The 20,803-nt window shown below is 55.6% G+C and overlaps 3 protein-coding genes across 3 annotated transcripts in view; all 3 read right to left on the bottom strand.

Moving 5' to 3' along the window:
• LOC144727910 (uncharacterized) overlaps positions 1–20,803 on the bottom strand; it is an 85,636-nt gene that overhangs the window by 25,134 nt on the left and 39,699 nt on the right. Inside the window, exons 30-40 of the mRNA XM_078607049.1 lie at positions 20,075–20,157; positions 18,487–18,641; positions 15,795–16,006; positions 15,280–15,390; positions 14,778–14,871; positions 13,541–13,637; positions 12,222–12,474; positions 11,760–11,885; positions 11,031–11,138; positions 10,863–10,889; positions 10,639–10,681 (exon numbers count right to left, since the gene is read on the bottom strand). Of these exons, the coding sequence (XP_078463175.1) occupies positions 10,639–10,681; positions 10,863–10,889; positions 11,031–11,138; positions 11,760–11,885; positions 12,222–12,474; positions 13,541–13,637; positions 14,778–14,871; positions 15,280–15,390; positions 15,795–16,006; positions 18,487–18,641; positions 20,075–20,157 (1,309 nt within the window). The remainder of the gene's footprint in view (positions 1–10,638; positions 10,682–10,862; positions 10,890–11,030; positions 11,139–11,759; positions 11,886–12,221; positions 12,475–13,540; positions 13,638–14,777; positions 14,872–15,279; positions 15,391–15,794; positions 16,007–18,486; positions 18,642–20,074; positions 20,158–20,803) is intronic.
• Positions 155–3,776, bottom strand: LOC144727881 (uncharacterized). The gene is made up of 3 exons (XM_078607017.1): positions 1,703–3,776; positions 908–1,561; positions 155–748 (listed from the first exon to the last, which is right to left on the bottom strand). Exons 1-3 carry the CDS (start codon positions 3,737–3,739, stop codon positions 155–157), a joined length of 3,285 nt encoding a protein of 1,094 aa, XP_078463143.1. The 5' UTR covers positions 3,740–3,776.
• On the bottom strand, positions 3,844–9,507 carry LOC144727848 (uncharacterized). The gene is made up of 3 exons (XM_078607003.1): positions 9,498–9,507; positions 3,938–9,078; positions 3,844–3,852 (listed from the first exon to the last, which is right to left on the bottom strand). Exons 1-3 carry the CDS (start codon positions 9,505–9,507, stop codon positions 3,844–3,846), a joined length of 5,160 nt encoding a protein of 1,719 aa, XP_078463129.1.

Below are 20,803 nucleotides of genomic sequence, written 5' to 3'. Positions count from 1 at the left end.
TTGATGTGGGGTCCCATTCACTGTCATTACAATGGAGTTTTTCGGGGTCCCATTCACTCTCATAGTGATGGATTGATGCGGGGTCCCATTCACTCTCATTGCAATGGAGTGAACCGGGTTCCCACGATGGAGCGATTCGGGGTCCCATTCACTCTCATCGCAATGGAGTGATGTGTGGGGGTCCCTTCGTGAGTTGTGGTTCCCCATGTGGTGAGTGTTGCTGTTGCTTTGCTCTCTCGCTCTCAGACTCGCGCCCGCTGGTGCCAACGTTGAGGAGGTTACCTGTTTCCAGGAGGTACAGCAGTGTCACGATGGTGATGGTCGTGGTTTTTGTCCGTGTGACCGTTCGGCGCAACAGTCGGATGAGTCGCGTGTATCGCCTCCGCAGGACAAACACCACCTCGCTCGGCAGCTCAATGGCCTCCTCCTCGTCTGGCCCAGCCGTACTCACCTTCGGTGTCTCCCGTACCTCCCCTGGCACTATCGTCACAACCTCCACTGCCTCTCTGGGCTTCCGAATCCTCATCTCCTTGCCGCGCGCTGTCGCATCATCTGCCTCCTCCGGGAGAATCGTCTCAAAGGCCGCCACCGTCCCGGACTCCTCGACCTCTCTGGTGTCTTCGCTCGCCGTGCCCTCCGGCGTCTCTTCGTGGCCCCGTCTCCACGCTGGTTCCTCGGGTTGCGGCCCGCTACCGGCCGCAGTGCCGTTGCACGCTGCTGCACCGCGCCGGACGTCCTCCCACTCGGTCTGCGTTTGCGTCGTCTCCCTGCGCACGTCCAATCTCATCGTCGTGGTGCTCGTGCTGGCGGTGCTCGTGGTCTTCCGCACCAACACCTTCGTCCTTTTTTTCTTTTTCTTCTTCTCTTTCTCTTCGGTCGTCGTCGTCGTCTTAGCCATCGTCGTTGCCGTCGTCGTAGCGACAGTCCCCGTGCCTCCTCCCCAGCTGCTGTCCGAGACAGATTCATCCGTCGATCCCATCTCCTCGGCAACGTCGTAGTAATCGCTGCTCTCGCTTTCCCTGGAGGTCACTTCGTGGCAGGTCAAATCGAGAGAGGTCACGTCGAGAGAGGTCACGTCGAGAGAGGTCACGTCAAGAGAGGTCACGTCGAGAGGGGTCACATCCAGAGGGGTCACGTCAAGAGAGGTCACATTGAGAGGGGTCACATCGAGAGGGGTCACATCGAGAGGGGTCACGTCGAGAGGGGTCACGTCGAGAGGGGTCACGTCGAGAGGGGTCACGTCGAGAGAGGTGACGTACTGTGAGCTTGTGTCGCGAGATGTCGCATCATGGAACGTGGCGTCCTGCGACGTTAACTCATCCGTGGAGACTCCCTGCGGAGTCTCAGATTTCTCCTCGAGTGGCGTCAATTCTCGAGTGGATTCCTCAACAATTTCTGGTGTCTCCGTCTCCCTCTCATCCCCAGTGTCGCCACTTTGCGACTCAGCCTCCTTCTCCTCCACCTCCATCGATTCAGCAATGTCTCCTACTCCCGTCTCCGTCATCTTGAAGACATAGATGCGCTTGTCGAACCGCAGCGATATTCCTGTTGCGTGCATCTCCTTCGCCGGCGTCAACCCCGCGTCTGTCCCCCCCTCATCTACGCTGTCTCCCTGACGGTTGTCCAGGGTGCTCCCTTGCCCTCCCTTCTCCTCCTCCTCCGACTCCTCCTCCTCCTTCTCCTCCTCCTCCTCCGCCGCCACCGCCGCCCCTTCAGGACTTAGGTAGAAGAGGAAGCCGTCTTCGTCGGAGGCCGGCGGGAGCGGGGAGGGCGGCTCCACGAGGATGAGCGGCTCCGCCAACATCCCGGCCGGCGGAGAGCGAATCAGACGCTCGGCCGCCGGGTCGCGGGGAGACGCGAGGCCACGCAGCTGCAGAAACGGCATGCCGGCCCTGCTGGCCCTGCCGGCCCCACTGCGCGTCACCCTGCGGGCCGAGCTCACCATCGGGCTTGGGCCCATGGCAGGGATCTCATCGCTGTGATCGGTGACCGCTGCTCCGGGCTCCGACCGCACGGGGAGCGGTTCTCTCTCAACCGACTCTGCTCTCAGTTCTGGTTGTGCTGTTGGTTTTGGTTCGATTGGTTTCACTGGTTCCTGTTTTGATTCAAGTTTCACCGGTCCTAGTTTTTGTTCCACTTTCATTGGCTTCGGTTCCAGTTTGACAGCTTCCGATTTCACCGGTTCTGGTTTGGGCTCAAGTTTTGCTGGTTTTGTCTCCAGTTTGACAGGTTCTGGTTTAAGTTTCAGTTTCACCACCTCTGGTTTTGGTTCCAGTTTAACTGACTCCAATTTCACTTGTTCTGGTTTTGGTTGCAGTCTTACTGGTTCTGGTTTTGCCTCCAGTTCAACTGCCTCTGGTTTTGGTTCCAATTTCGCTGGCTCTGGCTTTGGTTCCAGTTTGACAGGCTCCAATTTCACTGCTTCTGGTTTTGGTTGCAGTCTTACTGGTTCTGGTTTTGCCTCCAGTTCAACTGCCTCTGGTTTTGATTGAAATTTCGCTGGCTCTGGCTCCAGTTTGACAGCTTCCAATTTCACTGGTTCTGGTTTCACTGGTTTTGTCTCCAGTTTCACTGGTTTAGATTTTTGTTCCAGTTTCTCTGGTTTTAGTTTCAGTTTCACTGCCTCTGGCTTTGGTTCCAGTTTGATAGGTTCCAGTTTAACTGGTTCTGGTTCTGGTTCCAGTTTGACTGGTTCTGGTTTTAGTTTCAGCTTTACTGGTTCTGGTTTTGACTCCAATTCAACTGGCTCCGGCTTTGGTTCCAATTTCGCTGGTTCTGGTTTTGACTCCAGTTCAACTGGTTTTGGTTTTTGCTCCAGTTTAACAGGTTCTGGTTTTAATTTCAGTGTCACTGCCTCTGGCTTTGGTTCCAGTTTGACAGCTTCCAATTTCACTGGTTCTGGTTTCACTGGTTTTGTCTCCAGTTTCACTGGTTTTGATTTTTTTGCCAGTTTCACTGGTTCCGGTTTTTGTTCCAGTTTCACTGGTTCTGGTTTTGGTTCCAGTTTGACAGCTTCCAATTTCACTGGTTCTGGTTTCACTGGTTTTGTCTCCAGTTTCACTGGTTTTGGTTTTGTCTCCAGTTTCACTGGTTTTGGTTCTGGTTCCAGTTTAACAGGTTCTGGTTTTTGCTCCAGTTCAACTGCCTCTGGTTTTGGTTGCAATTTCACTGGCTCTGGTTCCAGTTTTACAAGTTCCAATTTCACTGGTACTGGTTTTGGTTCAAGCTTCGCTGGTTTTGTCTCCAGTTTAACAGTTTCTGGTTTTAGTTTCAGTTTAACTGGTTCTGGTTTTGACTCCAATTCAACTGGCTCTGGTTTTGGTTCCAATTTCGCTGGTTCTGGTTTTGACTCCAGTTTAACTGGCTCTGGCTTTGGTTCCAGTTTAACAGGCTCCAATTTCACTGGTTCTGGTTTCAGTTTCACTGGTTCTGGTTGCAGTTTTACTGGTTCTGGTTTTTGCTCCACCTCAACTGGTTCTGGTTTTGGTTGCAATTTCACCGGTTCTGGTTCTGGTTCCAGTTTCACTGGTTCTGGTTGCAGTTTTACTGGTTCTGGTTTTTGCTCCTCCTCAACTGGTTCTGGTTTTGGTTGCAATTTCACTGGCTCTGGTTCCAATTTTATTGGTACTGATTTTGGTTCAAGCTTCGCTGGTTTTGTCTCCAGTTTATCTGGTTCTGGTTTATGTTTCACTGGTTTTGATTTTGGATCCAGTTTCACCGTGTCTGGTTTTGGTTCCATTTTCTCTGGTTCTGGTTTTGGTTCCAGTTTTACTGGTTCTGGTTCAAATTTCACTGCTTCTGGTTTTATCTCCAATTTCACTGGTTCTGGTTTTGGTTGCAGTTTTACTGGCTCTGGTTCCAGTTTTACAAGTTCCAATTTCACTGGTTCTGGTTTTGGTTGCAATTTCACTGGCTCTAGTTCCAATTTTACTGGTACTGGTTTTGGTTCAAGCTTCGCTGGTTTTGTCTCCAGTTTATCTGGTTCTGGTTTATGTTTCACTGGTTTTGATTTTGGATCCAGTTTCACCGTGTCTGGTTTTGGTTTCATTTTCTCTGGTTCTGGTTTTGGTTCCAGTTTTACTGGTTCTGGTTCAAATTTCACTGCTTCTGGTTTTGACTCCAATTCAACTGGCTCTGGTTTAAGTGTCAATGGTTCTGGTCTTTGCTCCAGTTTAACAGGTTCTGGTTTTAGTTTCAGCTTTACTGGTTCTGATTTTGGTTCCAGTTTGACAGGCTCCAATTTCACTGGTTCTGGTTTTGGTTGCAGTCTTACTGGTTCTGGTTTTGCCTCCAGTTCAACTGCCTCTGGTTCTGGTTCCAGTTTTGGCAGTTTCACTGGTTCTGGTTCCAGTTTCACTGGTTCTGGTCTTTGCTCCAGTTTAACAGGTTCTGGTTTTAGTTTCAGTTTCACTGCCTCTGTCTTTGGTTTCAGTTTGACAGGCTCCAATTTCGCTTGTTCTGGTTGCAGTTTTACCAGTTCTGGTTTTTGCTCCAATTCAACTGCCTCTGGTTCCAGTTTTACAAGTTCCAATTTCACTGGTACTGGTTTTGGTTCAAGCTTCGCTGGTTTTGTCTCCAGTTTAACTGGCTCTGGTTTATGTTTCACTGGTTCTGGTCTTTGCTCCAGTTTAACTGGTTCTGGTTTTAGTTTCAGCTTTACTGGTTCTGGTTTTGACTCCAATTCAACTGGCTCTGGTTTTGTTTCCAATTTTGCTGGTTCTGGTTTTGACTCCAGTTCAACTGGTTTTGTTTTTTGCTCCAGTTTAACAGGACCTGGTTTTAGTTTTAGTTTCACTTGTTCTGTCTTTGGCTCCATTCTTACAGGTTCCAATTGCACTAGTTCCGGTTTTGTCTCTAGTTTAACTGGCTCTGGTTTAAGTATCACTGGTTCCGGTTTTGGCTCCAGTTTCACTGGATCTGGCTTTGGTTCAATTTTCACTGGTTCTAGTTTTGCTTCCAGTTTTTCCGATTGCAGTTTAACCGATTCTGGTTTCTTCCCCTCTGCTTCTGTCTCCATGACTGCCGATTCCTCCTCCTCCTCCGCCTCCCCTACCACCACCACCCCCACCTCATCTTCACGCTCCATCTCCGACCTCCGCCGCACCACTGTGGCAAGTTTGGTGAGAGGGAAGCGACACAACGTCACTCCCATGGTCACCACTTCCCGTTCCGCCACCGCTCCGCCTTTTCTCCTGCTGTCAGCTTCATCTTCCGCGTCATCCTCCGTCTCTTCGGGAATGGCCTCCTCCACCTCGTATGCCGAGGTGCGTCTGTCCACGTCGTCGTCGTCGTCGTCAGCCGCTCTGGTCACCCTGGCTGCCGCGCTCGTCGATACCTCGTACGTCACCTCTTCCGAACTCGGCGTGTCCGGCGTTGGAAACGGAACCTCCGAGCTCTCATCCTCCTCCTCCTCATCCTCCATGCCGACCAGCTCGGTCGTTTCCCCGGGAGCCTCCTCTTCCATGGTTCTCCTACCCTCTTTGTAGGTCTCCTCTTCACCAGTGACACTCTTTAAGGTGTGGCCACCAAAGGGGAATATTTCGATCACCTTTTCCTTTCTTACCGTGACTTCCTCCCTTAGGACCCTTGTCTGCACCGCCTTCCGTCTGCCGCCAAGGGTCAGTCGACTAACCCAGCGTTCTTCCGACCTTCCTGCCTCGTCTTCATTCTCTCCATTGTCCTCCTCCTCCTCCTCCTCGTCGCCGCTGTCGTAATCGTCATTGACGAATATCCGCTGCACCTCGCCAGGAAGGCTCCGGAGTTTCCCATGGTCTCGCGGCGTTGGCTCGTCGCTCTGCGTCCTCTTCCGCGTCACGACCACGTGCTCGCCGCTGGCCCCGGTTAGCTGGTACACGACGCTCTTCTTTAGGTTTCTCATCCTCACACACCTCGTCACGCCCGCCTCCTTCTCCTCGTAATCCTTTTCCTCCACCTGCATCGTCACCGTGCGCGGGAAATCAATTTGGAGCTTGTGCCGGTGTTGCCGTCGCGTCGTCTCCTCGTCCTGCTGGAAAGCCTCGCTTGTCTCTCCCTGGAACGTTAATTTCTTCTCGACTTCCTCCTCATCTTCCACGATGAGACTTCTAGTCGTATCTGCACGGTATACAAAGGCGTCCTTCTTAGCCGATGCATCCTCCTCCTCTTCCTCTTTTTCCGTCTCCTCGTCAGCAATGTCGTCAGCCTCCGCAGGGGACAGCGCCTCCTTCTCCTCCACAATGGAGCTCTCCTTGAGAGAGAGATCTCCATATGCCGCCTCCGAGTCAGAGTCCACCTCGACCCACTCCACCCCATTGCGAGTCTCTGTGTCGCCCGCCACCACCATTTCTGCCGTTTCCTCCAGCTCAGTTTTTTCTGGTACTTCTGGTTCTTCCGAAACAGATTGAGAAATTTTGAGGACCAACACGGCCCGCGAGACTCTGGTGGGGGTGTCCCCATCCTCTCCTCGCTCTTCTGGTTTCGTCGCGACATCTTCACACAGATCCTCCGCCACTGCACTCTCCTTGGGGTAGGTGGAGTAGAGCTCGCGTGCGATCTTCTCTTCTTCGCTCCTCATTCCATCCAGCTCCTCGGCCTTCCTGCCCATCATCAGGCTCATGGCTTCCTCCACTCCGAGCTTCACCTCCTCCCTCATCTTGCGTTGTTCTTCGCTCAACTCTACCATAACCTCCTCACGCTTCATCTCCTTCCGGCTCCTGCTCCGGTTTACCTCCTCGACCCTGCGCTTTACATCCTTATCAGACGGCCGTGACGCCATGACCGAATCCGCCATCGCCTTCTCTGAAACTTCTGAGCATTCCTTTCGGGTGACTTCATCGCTCCGCTCTTCCCTTGTCACCGCAGCATCATCGGGGGCCTTCACGGACACCGTGAGTGGTTCCGGTTCCTCCACTCCACTCTTGACTGTCACGATCTCAGGACTTGACCACCCAGGAACATTATCTGGAGTGAATTTCCCCACCGGCTCGGTGGTGACATCCTGCGGCGCAGGTGACAGCCGTGGTTCTGTGTCCAGCTCGGGTTGTTGAGGAGGAAACACCTCGAAGGGCAATGAGTCGACGGGTGTGGTCACCAGTCCCGTCAGGTCCACCCTTGAGGCCTCCTCGTTGGCTGCGGTGTCACCGTTGGCCCCGAACACCATAATGCGCACCCACACCCTCCTCTCCACCACTAAAGCCCCTGCGTCTCCCCCGTCGACGTCCGCGCCGTCGACGTTGTGAAACGCGAAGTCCGCCTCCTCGTCGTGTGCAGTCATCTCAGGGTGGGCGGCCGCCACTTTGTGCAGGAGGCCCAGGGGCAGGGCAACACCCACGTCCTTCAGGGCGCCGGCTACGCCCCGGCCTGGCGGCACCACCACCGACACGGCACGGCATTCCGAGTGCGCCGGGGGGGTGGGCAACGTGATCCCCTGTGTGCTGATGGCGAGCTTGGGGACGGGGCCCTCTGCCCGCCGGCCCCCCGGTCCTTCCGCGGACTTGGCGAATGCAGAGGCCAAGGATGTGGGCTCGGGTATCTCTGGCAAATGATGCTTTCCCAGATCTTCGCAGGCAAGTGCCGACCTTTCCGCCGATACCATTTCGGTTTCTGGCAAGGAATCATCGGCTCGACCGACCTTCAGAACCTCTCCACCTGACTTCCTTTGTGCTGCACCGAGGCCTTCCAGCGATGTCTCTGGACCCTCTGCATCTCCTTCCTTCCACATCGTTGTGCCGTCGCTGGCGGTGGTGGCACTGACTGGCGGCCGTACATTTGCGGCGGCGGTGATGTGGCGCGTGGTGACTCGCTTGACGAGACTGCCGCGCCCACCGCCCTGGCGGCCTCCCCTGGCCCAGGACTCCGTCACGACGGTGTACTCGCGGCTCGCCAATCCAGCCGTCACGTCGAGGACCGATGCCAAATCTGGCTTTGGTTCCGATCCCGAGCTTGGCTTGTGCCCGGAAACTCCCATTTGGGTTTTGACCGCGGTGACGATAGCGGTGGCGATAGTGGGTGATCGAGTCCCCTGTTCGCTCCTCAGCCACAGTTCCAACTCTGGTGGTTTTTGTTCTTCCGCCACTTCCTGTGCAGGTCCCTCCCCACTCTCCCTTGGCTCTCCTGTTTTCATTCGCAGCCTCAGTTCCAGTTGTTTACTACCCTCCAGGTCGGCGCTGGGTTCTGGTTGAGCTGAATCGTCAGTTGGCATCGGGCCCTGCCTTTCTGCCGCGTTGCCACGTGGCCCCATGGTCGCATCGTCCTCATCTTCCTCCCGCACCTCCCCATCCCTCGTCACCCACAGAACTCGTCGCTTCACTTCCGTCCCAACCCCACGTGACCCCGTGTTCCCCAGCTCGGTTGGCGACGTTGGGGGAGTCCTGAATGCTCCTCGCTCCTCAAGGGAAGATGATCCCGACAGAGAAATGCACGCCAGTTTCTCCACCTCCTCCTCTTCCTCTTCCGGCTCGTCGTCGACTTTTGGGCCAGGTGCTGCTACGTCGTCAATTTTCGCAGCGCTCGCCTTTGTGAGAGTTGTCGTTCTGTGCGTAAGCATGGTCATGCGAACAACTGTTTGGGTCGGAGCAAAGACCTCATCCTCCTCCTCATCCTTGGCCTCCCGCAGGGCCAGCTCCTGGGCCTCTGAGACCTCGCGTGCTCCAAACACCACCCAGCCCTCGCTCGACAAACCCTCCACCTCCTCGTCCTCCTTACTGGCAGCCGACATTGCGGCAGTAGCATCGGCGGTGACGAACGTGGCGCCTTCCTCGGCGCGACCCGGCGCTGCAAATGCCAGCGAACGGACGATGTCGACCGTGCGAGGAGGAGCCCGCTGCCTCATCAGGATGTCCTCTTCTTCCTCTTCTTCTCTCCGTGCGACAGCGATCGCCGCCGCCATCATCGCGCTCACCTCTTTACCGTCGTCATCATCATCCTGTTTCGTCACAAAATCGGCCGGTGCCCCGGTCTCGAGCCGGACGCTCGACGCCTCTGCCAGACTGCGAGCTCCGGGCGCCAGGATCGCCGTCACACGCAGAACCTCGTCACCCTCCTCCTTGAGGCTGGCGGCATCTGCGTCGATGGCGCGAGACAAGCGTGCCGTGCCCTCCTCTGTCCACGTTGGGCCGCGCGTTCGTTTGCGTCCGTGAAGCCAGCGATGACGTTCGTCGGCATCGTCGGTCGAGTTTTTTTGGACGAATCCAGTTCGGGGGGGGTTCAAATCAAATGAATCCAGAACGAGCGGAGGATGGCGAAACAAAACCATCGCAACGGAAACAATGTGGAAGCCAGAATTGCGTGGAGGTTGCGGTGGGATGAGAACAAAGTGACCGCAAGAGCCGATCGGCGGGAAAAAAACAGGATTTTTGTTCGGTCGAATTGCCAAAGCCACAGACGCAAGCAGTGCGCGGGTACACGCAGCGCAACACAAAGGAGCGCAGGTACGCGCAGCGCAAATGCAGGTGGTGAACGGCAAAGGAGAGAGCGCGAACGCACACAGCCACGCACAGTCACGCATACGCGGCAGGCACGCAAGCTCATGTCCACGGTACACACGACATACACGCCACGCAGTACGTACACGCACACAAAACGCACGCAATGCACACAAGGCAGTACGCACACACACAGTGCACACGGCGCACACACAAAGTATGTGCAGCAGGCACGCGCGCACACGCACATCACAGCGTAGAACAAAAGAGCAAAGAAATTAGCAAAGAAAAGTTGGTGCTCGAGAGAGAAACCAGGTGGAATCCGCAGCAATAGGAAAACTCAGGAGTGGGTGGAGAGGGCGGAGGAGGTGAAGAAAGAGGGAGAATGAGAGGAGGAGACAGAGTGGGAGACAGAGGGACAGGAGGAGCACAGACTCCTGGGTTAGCTTGCGGCACACACCCACAGCTCCCACAGGGTGCAGCACACACACACACACAAACACTCGGCATGTCCCGTGTCCTCTTCCTGTGGTGTGGTTACGTCGCACACAGTGAGACACCACAGCCAGAACCGCCCAGAGCCTGGGTCTCAGCTTGGTCACCCATACTCACACAGAGACCCATTGACTTGCACAGATATGCAGTAGACTCACACGTGTGTGTGGTTACAAGCGTGGTGCAGGCCACCCACCAAATCACCCCCTCGTGCGCAGTGCCGGTCTTCATAGGTGCTCGCTAACTGCACTTACCCCGGCAGCCTGTGTGGGCTACACAGGAGACCTTTGTCTATATGTGCGCATGCGTGTGTGTATGTGTGTGCATGTGGGGGGTGGGGGTTGTTGTTGTTGTTGTTGCATGTGGGGAGTGGGAGTCCTATGAATCCGGTGACCCGAGTTCGATTCCCGCTCACGGACAACACCAGTGACTCTTAAATGAGTACCTGGTGCGGTGTGTAAACCTCACTGCTGGGGAGACATCAGCTGCTGGGCGTGGTGGTGGCCACCCACCCCCGAGTGTGCCATGCCAGCCTTCATAGGTGCTCGCTAACAGCACTTGCCCCAACAGTCTGTTAAGGCTATATGGGGGATCTTTGTCTTTGTGTGTGTGTACGTGTGTGTGCACGTGTGTGTGCACGTGTGTGTGCAGGTGTGTGTGCAGGTGTGTGTTTGTACATACACTTGTGTGTGTGTGTACGTGTGTATGTGTGTATGTGTGTACGCGTGTGCGCGCTACCCACCTGGCGTCAGATACTCTCTGTCACTCTCATCATACAGGGGTTCCTGCATAACCACACACGTACGCACGCACACATGCACACGCACACATGCACACGCACACACACAAACAAACACACATACACAAATGTTAACACCTCCTCGTGGCGACGTCACTGAACAAAGACCTGTGCCGATGTAGGCACATGGTGCTGCTGATGATGTGCGAGAGGGCGATGTCACTCACATCGTCATCTTCATCAGCCAGAGGCTCCTGTGGACGTCGACGGGAGATGTTGAGGGATGGGGGGGGAGGGGGGTGTAGGAGAGAGGCGTGCACACGCAAAGCGTTACCCTCCACTGCTGTGCGTACGTACGCGTGTGTGTGTGTATGCGTGACCGTGTCAGTGCGTACGTGAGGCGGTAGCGTGATGTTGAGGCTGCACACTGGGGTCGCGTCTGCTGTCCGCGGCTCCTGGTAGAAGCAGAGGCGCCCACACGGCTCCAGGCTGGGGTCACGCACCTACTCACCACACACGCACACAGTCAAAGGTCCCCCGTGTAGCCCACACAGGCCGCTGAGGCAAATGCTGCTAGCGAGCAGCATCTGTGAAGGACGGTACACGAGGACGGTACGGACGGCTCCACGCCCGACCGCCTTTGTCGACCCAGTGGCAATGTTTACACACTGCACCAGGTACTCATTTAAGGCTGAGTTGACCTAGGGGAGGTACAAGACCAGCTCAGATAATTGTCACAGTTGTTGGCCGTGAGCGGGAATCGAACTCGGGCCGCCGGGTTGGTAGCGCAGCGTACTAACCGTTGCACTACTGCTCCCCACACACACATGCACCCCGTCACACGCACATGCGCGCCGTGTCACACGCACACGCGCGCCGTGTCACACGCACACATGCACCCCGTCACACGCACACGCGCGCCGTGTCACACGCACACACACACGCCGTGTCACGCACACACACGCGCGCCGTGTCACACGCACACGCGCGCCGTGTCACACGCACACGCGCGCCGTGTCACACGCACACGCGCGCCGTGTCACATGCCAGTCGTGTCACACGCACACGCCACCGCGGCACACGCACACGCCGCGGCACACGCATGCACATGATGTTGTTGTCACCTTCACGCCGAACGATAGGCGGTTCTCGCGAAACGCGTGGAACGGCAGCGACAGCCCCTGACCCCGTGGGGTCAATGGAGTCAGGTTTCCTTGGCAACTAACGAGAAGGGGTGCCCCGTCCAGCACCTACACGCACCACACAAAGACAAAGTTCCCCAATGCAGCATTCAACAGACTGCCGGGGCAAAGGCTGTTCGAGATCAGCACCTATGAAGTCCGGCATGGTACACGAGGTCGTGGGTGGCCAGCACCTCGGTTGGCCACCTTTGTCTTCCCTGTGGCGATGTTTACACATTGCACCAGGTACTCATTTGAGGCTCATGTGCATACACATGCGTACAAGCGCGTGCACACGTGTTCGCGCACGCGTGTGCGTGCATCCGTGCTCGTGCGTACGTCGGTGTACGCATACACGCGCGCGTGTGTCTGAGCGCATGTGCCAGTGCGTGTGCGTGCGCTCACCTCCACCGTCTTGCTGCGAGCCAGTTGTGTGTGGCGCGCCCGCGCGGGAGCGCCCCCCCCTGACCCGCCGCCCCCCGCGTCGCGCTCCTCGCAGGCGCAGGCGCAGGAGAGGCGCGCGAGCCGCGGGTCGGCGTCGTGGCGCCGAGCCCACACGCGGAAGTGCGCCAGGTACGGCACGCGGGACAGCTCGCCGTACGCCAGGGGGGCCAGCGCCGGGGCGTCGCGGGCGGCCGTGCATAGCACCGGCCAGAACCTGCGCGGTGGTTGGGGGGGGGGCGACCGCGGGGGAATGACCACGTGGTTGACCACGGTGGGTGAGGGGGAGCGGGGGGGGGTGTCGGCGGGTGGTGACCACGGGAAAACGTGACATCACAGCGACTACACTATGAGACCTCCTTTACCAGTGGCAAAATATAGTGATAGGTTTTTACCCTTTCAACTGGTACAAAAACTGACACCTTTATACAAGGCATCATGTTTGCAATAACCACAACACAAGCAGTCAAAATGCAAACAAAAAGAAACAACTCTGATGATGATAATGATATGCACTGTCCTTGAAGTTGATTGGTCCACAACCGAGACAGCTTTTCTTAGAGCCTAGTCTCCATTGGTGTTGGACCAGATGACGCCAAAAGACGCCTTTTGTTTTCATTTTGACTGCTTGTGTTGTGGTTATTGCAAACATGATGCCTTGTATAAAGGTGTCAGTTTTTGTACCAGTTGAAAGGGTAAAAACCTATTACAATCACAGCGACTATAACAACATGCGACGGCAATCGCCGTTGCCCACTAAGTGGCAGTGACGTCGCCACACTGCTTGTGCCGGGCTCAGTGCACTTTGAGGCCACGTGGAGTGGCGAAGGATGTCTGCTGGCAGGAGGCCACGGGACAGACCCAGGTGCCGTGGGTTGGCTACAAAGACAAAGACCCGCCGCCATAGCCTTTACAGACTGTTAGGGCAATTGTTAGCAAGCACATATGAAGGCCAGAACGAGGGGGTGGATGGCCAGAGCCTTGCCCGGCCGTATTTGTCTCCCCAGTGCTGATGTTTACACACTGTACCAAATACTAATTGGACCAAGAGAAAACCCAGAATCGGTTTAGATATTCGCCACCGGTGTTGGTCGTGAGCGGGAATCCAACTCTGCTCGCCGGTATCGGAGCGCGGTGCACTTACCGGTGTTCCACCACTCCACCCATCACAGGTACACGCTGGTACACCCCGAATCAACGACAGCACCCACGTGCTGTGACATGTACCCACGTATGCGTGTGTGTGTGCGCCACTGCCCATGTGTGTGCGCGCATGCGGTTACCGTGCCGACACGCTGGTCTGGAAGGTCAGGCTGTCTCCGGACACGGTCAGTGGGGTCGTGTCCGTGATGTCCTCCCACACGGCCGGAGCAACGCCTCCTACCGACAACAATAAAAGCAAAGCTCACCCGTGCAGCCCACACAGGCTGCTGGGGCAAAGGGCCCTTTGCAAGCAGCACCTACGAGGGGGTAGGTGGCCAGCACCACACCTGGCCGCCTTTGTCTTCCTAATGCTGACGTTTATATATTGTACCACGTGTTCATTTAAGGCTGAGCCGCCCGTAACCACAAACAAAAAAAAGACAAAAATCTCCTGTATAGCCTTAATAGACTGTTTGGGCAAGTGCTGTTAGCGAGCACCTGTGAAGGCCGGCACAGCACACGAGGGGGTGGGTGGCCAACAGCACGCCCGGACGTCTTTGTCTCCCCAGTGGCGATGTTTACACATCACACCAGGTACTCATTTGAGGCCGAGTAGACCTAGGAGAGGCCCAGGACCAGTTCAGATAATCGTCACTGGTGTTGGCCGTAAGCGGGAATCGAACTCGGGACAACAGGTTCCTAGCGCAGCGCGCCAGCCGCTACACTACCGCTCACAAACACGCACGCATACACAGGGGCGGTTTCTTCATTAGGGCGATTGGGCGACGCACCACCAATGTCATTCAACCACAGAGTCACGCTAGCCGTCACTGTGCCTCTAGATATAGTCCAATCAGCGTCAAGTCACGTTCTGTGGAGTACCGCCTCTTTTTGGGCGATTTCACTCCGGCTGAGAATCGCCCCGAGTGGCCCCATAGACTTACATTCAAAGATGTTTTTTTTCGAACGGGGGGCGCTGCAATGCATTCTCTATGGCTTCCGGGAGGGCTCGCACTAACGTGCTTACGTCATCATACGTAAGCACGTTTCATCCAACAATATTATTTGTCGCCACCTAGTGGAATCTTTAATAAAATAAACTTGAGTGGATTGTATTAATAGTGAGTATAGAAACAAACAAGATGTATTGTAAGAGTCACTTTATTTTTCATTAATATTAAAGAAGTGAAGTTGCCTTTACATGCTTAAGCTGTTAATTTATCCATTGCATGGGTGGACCTTATCCTTATCAATCATCCAGACATTTGCCCCCCCTGAGAGATTTTGCAGGAGCCGCCACTGCGCATACACATACGCGTACACACACGTGGGCGTGTGTACACACGTTTAGATACGCGCACACGCATACACTTGTACCGGCGATGCTGCACAACAGGCGTAGGTTGCCGTGGTGGCGCGGGGGCGTCGTTTCGGCTGGTGTCCCGTGCGGTTGTGGTAGTGGCATTGTCACCTGCACAACACAACCACAACCATGCACACAATGGAGCAACAACAACCGCAACCACTGCACAACGCAACAACCGCGTGCGTTTTACACCAACTGCGCGTGTCTTCTGATCCACGGGCTCCTCTCTCTGTGTGACTATCATCACGATGGTCTATCCACTGCTAGATGGAGATCAATGTGGTGACGTCTTCCATAATACAGGTTTTTTTGGTTTAGATCGCGTACATTTTATTATGGATGATATTGGTCGCGAAAGCATACGTGTTAACGTCTCTTCCTCTAAGCATGTCCTTTAAATCCGCGTGTTCTCTGCGCACTTCTCGGTGTGTTGGAGAGCTCTCTGCGTTTCCCGACCGCGTGCATCCATGCCAACTTCTCTGTGCGCATGCAAGGGCCGTGCAAAGCGCTCACCGTGATCGGTCGATGGAACTTGCGTCGGCGTGGTTCGAGGGTGACGACTGGGCCAAAGGTGACGCGGTTTCCCGGCCAATCGCGAGCCGGCGCGTCGGGCCCCGCCTGAGCCTGCCAGCGACACAAAACGAGCACCGCCACCCCCCGTTAGTTAGCCTGGCCGCCTCTCCCGGCCACACCCTGCAATATCGCCATTCCTATTGCAGAGAGCCTTTGCCAAGTCTCACGACTCGGTGAGACTCAGGATGGTCCTGCTGCTGGTGCTGCTGCTGCTGTGCAATCCCAGTTGAGTGATTTGCAGGGAATATTTGAGCATGGGGGACATTTGGGCCGATAGCAGTTCAAGTGGGTGGGTGGGTTTCGATATAGGAGGGAATCTGAGAACCCGGAGTGAATCCACGCAGAATCGAGGAAGAACATACAAACCCCACACACTCTCGCTCGCTCGCTCGCTCACTCACTCACTCACCCACTCACCCAACCACTCACCCAACCAATCACTCACTGCTGCTCACCTGGAGGCCGAGGCGAATTTGTCGAGTGAGGGCCCCCTCGGGGAAGGCCACGCGCACCCCAGGGACCCCCCGGCTCCACAGGGCCCCCCCCTGGGGGCCCAGCATCCCCGTCTCCATGGTTACGCGTGACACCAGGGCCAGGAACTTGGGAAAGTCCTTGGTGAGGACGCGGCAGGACTGACGCGTGAGCATCGGGGACTCGCCCTCCAGATCTAAAGAGACAAAGGGCCCCCCAAAGAAAGCCCACATGGACTGTTGGGGCAAGTGCTGTTAGCGAGCACCCTTGCACATAAACAATGGCCGCCATTCGCCACCAAGTCCGTGCATTCTATTTAGCTCTCCTCTCTTGGCCTTTCCTTAATCCTAGTTGTAGAAGGTGCCTTGAGACATTAGTGCAAGGCGCCTTATAAATGTCGATAATAATTATTAAGTGTGCAGTGACGTCACCAGAGCGTTTGTGCCAGGCCAGGTGCACTCCGAGGCCACGTGAAGTGTAGAAGGCTCGCTAAAAGGAGGTCACAAGACAGACCCAGGTGCCATGGGTTGACTGAGATGAACGGCCGATGCACCACCTACACCACCTACTGTGCTAACTTCGCTGCATTTTAACCATCCAGCACTCCGCTCGTTGTTGTGAGCGTCACTTCTCTGCCCTCCATTGTTGGAGGGCGACGGCCTCCAACTGCTCAGTAGCGTCCTTCGCAAACCTTGTCCATCGAGGCCGACTTTGAGACCGCTGGTACAAGTCATTGGCAAGTCCACTCAGCTCCACATACTCAGCCCAACTGTGCCCATTTCGTCCCCTCTATCTGAGGAAACAGAAGTTGCTTGGGCATATCGTGGCTGGGCATACAGGCTACATGACCCAGCCAACGTCTCCCTGCCCGCTGGAGGAGCTTACTGATGGGAATGTGTCCAGGTTTTTTAAAGATTTGTGAGCTCCTCACACAATCCATCCTAGTTAAACCCAGGATGGATCATAGGCAGGAAAGTTTCAAACTGGTGCATATGTTCCATCAGAGGGTTGCATGTTTCACAAGAAAAAATAAGGGAGGGCATAACTCTGGTGACAGACCACAGAGTGTTATGAAAAGATAATGCTGCTTGGCTGATTCTGTGAGACCTAGGCTGCCAAACCAGAGTTGACATAAGCACACTGCCCAGGTATGGAAACTTCTCGACTCTCACCATAACTGCCCCATCACTCATGGGGAGTTGAGGGGATGGAGTGTTGGATAATACAAAGTACCCAGGCAGTTGTTTAGTTTTGGTGGGGCTGCTGGTAAGTCCCAACCTCTTAGTGGCATTCTCCAGGTTCAGCAACCACCAGATCATCAGCGTACATAACATGGTTGCCCGATAGGGAGCCATCCCTTGACCGCACCCGGGCATCAATCAGCCTCCCATTGTATCTGTGCCAGATAGAAATAACACTGGTACAGCTTTGGAAGGCTTCTTGAACTACGTGGCTGAATGTGGGACCCAGGAGACATCCCTGTCGCACCGCAACGTGAACAGGGAATGGCTCTGAATCCTGTCCACCGTCATGAAGTTCCTGTAAAATTTTGAGCAGAGAGTCAGGGACTCCGAAAGCAAGAAGAACAACCCAGGGCCCTGGCCTAATCATGGTATCATAGGGCTTGACCAGGTGAATAAAGCAGAGATGTAGGTCCTGTTACAATTCCCAACACCTCTGCTGTAGCAGACAGACAGAAAATATGGCGTCTGTGCAAGACCACCCCGGCCTAAAACCACATTCAGGCTCCGCAAGCCTCTCCTCAGCGTGCCTGGCAAGGCGATATTGAATCATCCTTGCCAGGTCCTTTCCTGGCACACCGAGTGAGATGCCACAGTAGGTGTTACAATCTGTGCGGTCCCCCTTCAGGGCATCTTTCCAATTCCTGCGGAACCCATCCTCTAGTATAGACAGTTGCGATGATGTCACATAGAGCAGTCTGCACACAGAAGCCACCCTCCCACGGCAGTTCGCCTGAGAGATAATTTCTGCCCGGATGCTTTTCCTGGTCTCAGACTCCATATCAACCTTCGTACTTCTGCAACAGATGGCACCTCAGTCAGCCCCTCAAGGGGTGGTTACTCCAGCCAATATTTGAGGCACGGCAGTCCCAGCAGGGTTTGTATTCCACACAGGTGCAGGTGGTACCGGTCCATCTCCCGACAGAGGAATGGTAGTCTCTTCTCCACAGCGAGCGTTCTAACTTTCCACGTGGCCAACCGCAATAGTCTCCTGTTCGAGGGCGTTTAGTCTGGCTCTGCCAAATGGGGATTGGCCAGAAGGTGCCATAAACAACTTAGTTGGGTGTTTCCACCAAGGTGTTTGGTAGAAAAAGTGCCAGGTGGAGGGGTTACCAGCCCCTTGCAACACACTAACAGAACTAGATATCCACCCTCCACTCACACTCACTCCATCACGGCCCATACACACGCACGCGTGCACAGGGTTTACATCCCAGGTGAGAGGGAGGGAGAAGGTACTGCGAAGAGGTAGCCAGGAGGAGGTGTAGCGAGGAGGTGAAGAAGGTTGTAGTAAGTAGGTTGTGGTGTAGTGAGGAGGAGAAGGTTGAGGAGGGAGGAGGTTGAGGAGGTTGAGGAGGTTGAGGAGGGAGGAGGTTGAGGAGGTTGAGGAGGCTGAGGAGGGTGGAGGAGGAGGCGGCATGGTGGGGCTCCGCACCCTCGCTGGAGGCGGCCATCAGCTGGCGCAGCTCCTCGTCGCTGGGCGTGTATTTGTGCTCGGCCCACGTGGCGCCGTCGTCGCTCCGCAGCACGACCACCTCGCGGTGCCCCCCGCGTAGCGACGCGTAGTGGGGCGCCTCCAGCAGCACGGGCCTGGCGGCGGTGACACACGAAAACACACGAAGACACAAAGCTCCTCCCGGTGTAGCCGGCGCGGGCCGCCGGTGACAGGGTTGCCCGTAAGGCGAGCGGGTGCCCGCGAAAAGCCCACGTCGCCTTTGTCTCCCCCCCCCCCCCCCCAATACCGATTTACAAACTGCGGGGGCTGGGTATCTCGTTTACGGCCGAGTCGACCCAGGGGAGGGCCCAGGACCCATTGAGACACTCGTCGCTGACGTTGGCCGCGAGCGGGAATCGAACACCGGGTTCACCGGGTTCGTCGTGCAGGGCTCTCAGAATCGGAATCTTTACTGAGACTGGAGGAATCCGATGAGCTATGAAGCTCTTTTTCACAGATATCTAGCACAGGCGGGTCAGCTATTGCTTCACAGTGACACACACACACACACAGTGACACACAGACACACAGTGACACACAGTCACACACAAAGATCCCCCGTATAGCCTCAACAGACTGTAGGGGCAAGTGCTGTTAGCGAGCACCTATGAAGGCCGAAACGGTACACGAGGGGGTGGGTGGCCAGCACCATGCCCGACCGCCTTTGTCTCCCTAGCGGCGATGTTAACACATCGCACGAGGTACTCATTTGAGGCTGAGTCGACCTAGGGGAGGCTCAGGACCGGTTCAGATAATCGTCACTGGTGTTTGCTGTGAGCGGGAATCGAACCCGGGTCGCCAGGTTCGTAGTGCAGCGCGCTAACCGCTACACTACTGCTCCCCACAGATATCCAGCAAAAAATAAAGGTTTTTTGGGTTAGACAGTGACACACACACACAGTTTCACACACACAGTGACACACACACAGTGACACACACAGTGACACACACACACACAGTGACACAGTATGTGGAGGTGACTTGCGGAGGCTTCCATCCAGCAGTGGATTGCGCATGGCTGATGACGGTGAGCGTGCGTAAGACTGTGCGTGCGTGTGCACGTACGTGCATGTGTCGTGTGTGTGTACACTTCACGTGCACATAGCCTGGCACAAGCGCCGTGGTGACATCACCGCCACTTAGTGGCGAATGGCGGTTGTTGTTGTGTACATGCATGTGCCGGGCAGATGGTCCATGTACGTGCGTGTGCATGTGCATGTGTGTGCATGTGTGTACGTGCGTGTGCTCACAACAACGAGCGGAGCGCCGGGTGACTAAAGCACAGCAAGTTGGCACAGTAGGGGGCACAGGTGGTGCATCAGCCAGTCATCTCGGTCATCTCAGTCAGTCGACCCGTGGCACCTGCTGGGTCTGCCCTGTGACCTCCTGCCAGCGGGCGTTCGACACTTCACGTGGCCTCAAGGTGCACATGGTCTGGCACAAGCGTCGTGGTGACGTCACCGTCATTTAGTGGCGAATGGCGGTTGTTGTTGTGCGTATGTATGTGTACGTGTGTGTGTGTACGTACCCAAGGAAGCGGCCCAGGGGAGGGCCCAGCTGGATGATTCGAGCGGCCAGACCCTCGCCATCCACCACTGGTGGTCCCTGGGGCTGGGGCACACACACACGCACGCACGCACGCACGCACGCACGCACGCACACACGCACGCACACACGCACGCACACACGCACGCACACACGCACGCACACACGCACGCACACACGCACGCACACGCACGCATGGGTACGGACGCATGTACATGCACGTACATGCACACAGGTACAGACTCGTGTACCCACAGGCACGCACATACATACACATGGGTTCAGATGCACGGACACACACACACACACGTACACACGCGCATACACACAGGTACAGACGCACGTGCACACATGCACGTACATGCACGCACAAAGACAAAGATCCCCCATATAGTTTTAACAGACAGTTGGGGCCAATGCTTTTCACGAGCACCTATGAAGGCCGGAACGGTACACGAGGGGGTGGGTGGCCACCAGCATGTCCGCCCGGCTGTCTCCCTAGTGCCGATGTTTACACACCGCACAAGGTACTCATTTGAGGCAAAGTCGACCTAAGGGAGGTCCAGGATCAGTTCAGATAATCGTCACTGGTGTTAGTGGCCGTGAGCGGGAATCGAAGTTGGGTCACCGGGTTCATAACGCATCACGCTAACCACTACAGTACCACCCATAATAAAGTTTTTTTGGGTTAGATTAGCCAAATCTGGCTGTC

Source organism: Lampetra planeri, chromosome 27 (assembly GCF_965212315.1).
Source record: "Lampetra planeri chromosome 27, kcLamPlan1.2.h2, whole genome shotgun sequence".
NCBI lineage: Eukaryota > Metazoa > Chordata > Hyperoartia > Petromyzontiformes > Petromyzontidae > Lampetra > Lampetra planeri.
This window is presented reverse-complemented; position numbering and strand designations above follow the sequence as displayed.